General features: G+C 31.9%; 1 protein-coding gene across 1 annotated transcript; it reads right to left on the bottom strand.

The window, feature by feature from the left end:
* Positions 1 to 2,926: 2,926 nt before the first annotated feature.
* On the bottom strand, positions 2,927 to 5,887 carry LOC105785943 (pentatricopeptide repeat-containing protein At4g35130, chloroplastic). Its single transcript, XM_012612153.2, has one exon. The coding sequence runs from the start codon at positions 5,718 to 5,720 to the stop codon at positions 3,309 to 3,311; it is 2,412 nt and encodes an 803-aa protein (XP_012467607.1). The 5' UTR covers positions 5,721 to 5,887; the 3' UTR covers positions 2,927 to 3,308.
* Positions 5,888 to 6,949: the final 1,062 nt, after the last annotated feature.

Consider the following 6,949-nt stretch of genomic DNA (forward strand, 5'->3'; position numbering starts at 1 on the left):
CATGCTGCGTTGGCCTATTTGAAGCCCATGTTGAGTCCAACGGAGATGGTGGAAAGGGGTTCGTTTGGAAAGATCAAGGAGATGTGTAGCGGTGAAAGTGGGTGCCTTTTTTGGTCATACGATGTCCTTTGGAGACATGTCAAGGATGCCTTTTGGGAGAGCAAAGAAGAGGTTGATGATGATGATTCCTATGAAGATGAAGAATACAAAGTTGACTGAAACTCGAATGGCAGCTCGGTTTTCTTTCAGGGAAGGTTGCTGTTTGACCGGTAGACAATGGTTGCATTTGTAAAGATATATTTTTATTTTGGGTTTTCCCAATTTTTTCTAGAGAATTACTTTTCGGCTCTTTGCACGATGATCGGGACTTGGAATCTAACTGTTAGAATAAATATTAATTTAGTTTACATTAAATTTGAATCCTGTCCATATGCTTACATAAAATCTTGATTTTGATTTAAATTTGCATAAATTTAAAGAAAATGAATAACTTATATTAAAATCATCTTAAAAAGTATAATTTTAGCCATTAATAAAAATAGTGTCACATCATCAAATTTTAAAAATAACAAATATCTATATATAATATCTTCTTCAACTTAATTTAATTTTAATTAAATTATTTAAACTAATTAATTTTTAAATTATAAACAAACATTTTCTCTTCTTTTACAATTTTTAATATTTTTTAAAATTAATATAAACTTTTTTAAAAATTAGTTTCTAGGTAGTGGATTTTTCTTTTTCATTTTCATTTTAAATTATTTTTATTTCATATTATACATTTTTAAAAATAAAATTATAATCTTTAGTAACAAGAATTGTGTAAATTTTAGAGCGATTTTTTTATTTTAATTACTTATTTTAAGAAAAAAAAACTAGAGTTGGAGAATATAGTAGATATAGTTCAGTGTATAATACTACTTTGTTATCTTTAAAATTTGATAAAGTGACACTATTTTATTGGTACCTAAAACTATGTTTTTTAGGATGATCCTAATATAAGTTATTCACTTTCTTTAAATGTGTACAAATTTAAATCAAAACCAAAGTTTCATATAAACATATGAACCATAATTTAAATCTCATGTGTATAATTGCACCAAATCAAAGTTCTTGTATCAAATTGCACATTAGACCAAAGTTTACGTATAAATTTGATATTTATCTTTTTTTATTTCGTGGAAAAAGTAATTAATTATTAAAATAGATGTGTTAAAATTTATTTTCTAAAATATATTTTTAAGGGTACCTTAACATCCATGAGTGTCGAGATTCATTGTTAGTGTTGAATAGTTTATGCAGAACTATTGTCTAATCATTCACTAACGATGAAATAGCATTATTGTGGCCTCGTCAAGTTCCTTTTGACCACTTTTTAAGATCCCTCTTAAGAATTTTATACTTTACTATTACGGATATGAATTTAGCTTGATGGAACAAGACTTTGATCAACTCTTATGGACGTTGAATTCAACTATTTTATGACACTTTAAACTCAACACCTATTACATCTTAATTTTCCTGTAAGTGTTGCATTCTAAAAAAATCACTCCAAAAATAACTCTTTCAAACATCTATAGACCTTAAACCATACTCCTTGGACTTTTTCTTAGTTACATGTATAAATAAACAACCCTTTCATTAATTTATTTTTTCCTTCCGAAGTTAAATGTAAAAAATTACTTATTTTAAGCTGTAATTATTAATGAAATATATGTATATATATGCAAATTGTTGAAGAATGAAGTGTGAAGCAAGTTAAGTGGAAAAAGAACCGAGTGGTTCCCCACTGCTCCAAATTGAGGAGTTTTTGTATCAGCAGTTTGCTAAACATTGAGAGGAGGCTTAATTGTCTAAATCATCAATTAAAGTTTTTCTTTTGAGACCATTCTGATCTGAGTTTTAGGATGACAAAAGGATGTTAGAGAGGATTGGTTCAATTTGATGAGACATTATGAATCTCAATTTGTATAATATTGTGTGGTGTAAAGGAAAATTTACATATAGGCAGCTAGAAATGATTTCTTTTATAGATTTTTTTTCTATAAATCCTTAAATTTATATATATATTTAAATATATATATATATATATATTTTATACTTTTAGTTTTTATTTATTTTTAAACTTGTTTGATGGCATGACACTATTTCTCAACAATTAGTCACACTTGGAATGTGATTATAATAATGGCCAAATTAGTTATAATTAATAGTGACGTCAATATTGTAATGATAAAAGATTGTTGCTATTAGTCAAATGATTTAATTAATACAAATTTTAAATTTGAGAGGTGTACTTCTCTAAAAAACTTGATTGAATTTTTGAAAAGTTAATCTTTTAACCCTTAACCCTTAATCTTATTATTTAATGGTTTAATTTGGAGAATTCAAAAAAAGAAGAAGTTTAATTTGATTACATTTCAAGTCGATGCCACTGGTATTCATTAATAGGCAATAGCTAATGATTATCTATTCTTTTTGGGTGAAAAGAAAGAACAAATCAAATGTAAGAAATTAAACTAATCCCTCGGATAGTAACTATGTCCTTTTATAACCACAAAATGACAGATTTTTCATGGCAAGGTCACAGTAAAAAAGTTCTTGCTTTTACTAGCATTTAATTATCTGTTTGTTTTTTAGAATTTATAAAATTGTAAATTAATAATAATAAAATTATACTTTAGTCCTTAAAAGTGATAAAAAAATAATTTAATCTTTTAAAATTTTAAAAATATTAAAATGGTGAAATTATATTTTACTTTCGTAAAAATATACAATTTAATTATTTTCACCCAAAATTTTCTGATTTTACCCTAAGGTTATAGAAGGAAAAGTAAAGTTGATCAAAAGTTGGAGGAGCTTAGGTGAGTACGTGAACTAAATTCTTCTCTTTAATGCATCTTTATCTGTTCCTTTCAAAAAATTATCAAATACCAACATTTTATTTATTAATAATTGTTTCTGTTTGGAATTTGTAAGTGTAAAACCTAATCAACACGAGACATAGACATAGACGAGAAAATTATTGAGCATGGTCTCGCCCCGGTTGTCTACAGAGAAAAATCCACTATAAACATAGAGATACAGAGAGTTCAAAAACACCCATAAATACAAACACTAAATTTGAACCCCGAAACAAACCTCGTTTCCGTGCTCCTTTGTGTTTAAATCCATGGAATACCTTTTTATCCCATTAACCTCGTGTTTTACCAAACTACTCCTCACATCTCTTCATACCCTACAGAAAAACCATATCTCCATTCTCCAATAGTTTTCATGGCTATATTGGCGTAGAACAGCAGCTATCACCAATAATCTCCACAGAAGCAGTTTCCATCTTGAAAGTGATGAAACACCTTGGAGTCACCTACTATAATCTCTCTTTTAGTAATCTTTGAGATCTTCTTTGCAACATTGTGGCAATCCTCGCAAATTCTAATGTTTTTTCTAACAAGAACAGGAGATCCCAACTCTGTTGAGATCAATCCGAAAGAGATGGCCCATCTCACACTATGATTCTCTGGTAAATTAGGTCGTTTTCTTGTCAAATCTGTTCTTTTCAACTTGGTAATACGATGAGCATAAGCATCTTCCTTGTCTGCTGTCATTTTCGATATGATATCCATCACATCATTGACCATGCTCATCTGAGCATTTGACCTGTCTTGATCAACAAACCTGTGAATTTTATAGTCTGTCTCAACTGTACTACATCCCATTGTTTTCGCTAGGCCTTCTTGAATCATAAGAGTTTTGATCTTCTCTACATCTTCCCACCTCCCAGCTTCAGCATACATGTTAGAGAGCAAGATGTAACACCCTGTGTTATCATGTTCCAATGATAAAGCATGCTTGGCTGCAACTTCTGCTAATTCTATGTCATTGGCCTTTCTACTTGCAGCTAGTAGAGAACCCCAAATCCGAGCAGTTGGTACTAGTGGCATTTCTTCAATAAATCGCTTAGCTAGATCAAGATTCCCAGTTCGACCAATAAGATCCAGCATACAACCGAAGTGTTCTATTCCTGGGTCAATACCATAATCTCTTTTCATTGAATTAAAGTATTCCCACCCTTCATCGACCATACCAGAAATGCTGCAAGATGATAATAGAGAAACGAAAGTGCTCTTGTTCGGCTTGATACCATGTTCTATCATTTCATGGAACAACTGGATGGAAATTCTCCCAAACCCATGAATGGCATAAGCCATAATGATTGTGTTCCATGACACAACATCTTTACAAAACATGCCATCGAAGCATCTCCTTGCAGTCTGGAGATCTCCACACTTGGCATACAAGTAAATAATCGTATTTGAGATGATGGTATTAGAAGAAGTAAGCCCCAATTTTGTAATAACAGCATGTATTTGCCTACCCTCACTCAAGGAGGTTAATTCAGCATATGCTGGTAAAATACTTGCAAATGTTATCACATCAGGTTTAACAGATTTGTACCAAATGTCTTGAAACATATCCAAGGCTTCTGAGTACTGTCCATTCTGTACATAAGCAGCAATCATTGCATTCCACGACGCCAAGTTCTTTTCATTGATTCGCGTAAAGACATGTTTAGCCAGTTTCAACGTCCCACACCTTCCATAAAAGTCAACCAGAGCAGTCTCCAACACTACATGAGGGAGAAACCCTTTTCTGATTGCACTAGCATGAATAGACTTGCCCATCAAGAGGGCTCCCATTTGTGCGCAAGCTGGAAGTAAGTTTATCATTGTAATACCATCTGGCCTCAACTTACCAACCTCTTGCATCTTTTTAACACAAGAGAATGACTCAGAGAAACAAGCATTAGAAACATACCCAGCAACCATAGCATTCCAAGCAACAGTATTTTTGTTAACGATCATGTCAAACACCCTCTCTGCATAAACCGCATTACCGCACTTCCCGTACATATCTATAAGCGACGTTTCAACCATAAAATCCATTTCAAATCCATTTTTAATAACCTGGCAATGAATCTCTTTCCCATTTCTTTGACAACCCTCAATAGAACAAGCCCCAAGACCACTAATAAAACTGAACTTATCTGGCCTTATTCCTATCAAAACCATTTCCCTTAAGCAAACCAACGAACTCAAACCATCACCAACAAATTGGTAGCCAGAAATAATAGAATTCCAAGAAACCAAATCTCTCACAGGCATCTCCTTAAACACATTCTCTCCCAATTCAACGCACCCAACTTTCATATACATAGAAATGAGAGAGTTGCAAACATAAACATCCAAGTCTAATCCAACCTTAATCAATTTGGCATGAACTTTTTCCCCTTCCTTCAAAGACAATAACCCAGCACAGGCTTTGAGCACAAATGGGTAAGTAAATTTATCCGGTCTAGCTCCTTCAAATTCCATCCTACGGAAATAACTAACTGCCTCCTTGAACAACCCTTTATGGGCTAAACCCTTAATGATGATATTCCAGGTGAAGGTGTCCGAGTGGTTCATTTCTTCAAACAAGTAGAGTGCATTTTCTATGGACCCGGAATCAATAAAGGAACAAAGAGCATCTATGAGTGTGAAATGGGTGGGTTCGGCTAAGATGTTTGAAGCTTTGGAATGGGTTGTTTGGAGTTGATTTGGTTTTGAGAATCTTGGTCGGGTTACAGCAAAAGGGTTTGTCTTGGGGGGTTCGGAATGGTTGAGTGAAACAATTCTAGGTGCGTTGAAATAGTGAAGAAGTAGAGTTGCAGCCATTTTGAGGTTTGTTTCAAGATTCAGCAGTTGAAGATATTGCCATTAGAAATCAAATGTTTTTCTCTTTAGATATCTCTGTATTGTAAATTGTACCAGTGTAACCGTTAATTCTGTTTCAGTAGCGGCTTCTTTTCAAACCAGATTTTATTTTAGTAATTATTAATTAAGACGGCCGCCAAAATATAACTTCTATTTATGATAAAATATATATAGGTAGGTACACTAAAAAGCTTAGAAAAATTTAGGTTTAATGACAAATTTGATTTCTAATGTTTGCATATTTTGTCAAAATGGTATTAATTGTATTTTTAGTCTTTTTTACCATCAATTTTCGTTCTTTCTTCTAATCTACTTTTTCTAATAGATATAATAAATAAATTCAAGATTCCAAATTTTCTTTTCTTTTAAAAAGTTTTCATCTTTCATACGTTTGTTTATTAAGAAGTTTTTCTATTGAGTTAATTTTTTTAGATAATTACATCTATTTTATTAAATTAAGAGTTTTTTAATTTAATGTATTATTTATTTGTTTTATTATTTTTCACATGTAATTATCTTAATGGGTTATTTAAGTAATAAGTTACATCTCATTAAAATATTCCACATATGAAATTCTCCATCATCTCCATTAGTTTTTTTAATGGTACTTTCATTAAATTTGTTAGAAAAAAAAAAGATTGAAAAAAAAACAAAGGTTGATGATAAAAAAAAAACTCAAATTTACAATTAGGGCCATTTTGACAAAACATGTAAATATTAGTGGCCAAATTTGATATTAAGCCAAAAATGTAATACAAATCCCACGTGCTTACAGCGGCCAGAGTCTAACCTCAACAAAGACGAATAAAAAAATTTTGGCAACTAACCATCATAGTTACTACCATCGGAAGAGGTCACTTGTAGGGCTGTGCATAATTCGGTTAACCCGGTTTTTTTTCGGTTAACCGACCGAGTTTGGTTAATCGGTCGGTTAATTGAAAAAATTCGATCGGGGGTCGGTTAATTTTTTTATTTTTTCGGTTAACGGTTAAATCGGTTCGAAACTGGTCGGTTAACCGAAAAAAATCGGGTAAACCGAATTTTGCAGGGTAAGGCCTAAAATAGGTCAAATTAAACCCGGCCCAATTTTTTCTCAAGCTCAACACCGAACTTTTTGGGCAATTTTTTTCGGGTAATTTTCGGGTAATTTTCGGGTAATTCAATTAATTCGGTTAATTCAGTTAATCAGG

The sequence above is a fragment of the Gossypium raimondii genome, chromosome 1 (genome assembly GCF_025698545.1).
Source record: "Gossypium raimondii isolate GPD5lz chromosome 1, ASM2569854v1, whole genome shotgun sequence".
Classification (NCBI taxonomy): Eukaryota; Viridiplantae; Streptophyta; class Magnoliopsida; order Malvales; family Malvaceae; genus Gossypium; species Gossypium raimondii.

Coding starts and splice junctions, on each gene's coding strand:
- LOC105785943 (XM_012612153.2), bottom strand. CDS start 5,720: ATGGCTGCAACTCTACTTCTTCACTATTTCAACGCACCTAGAATTGTT.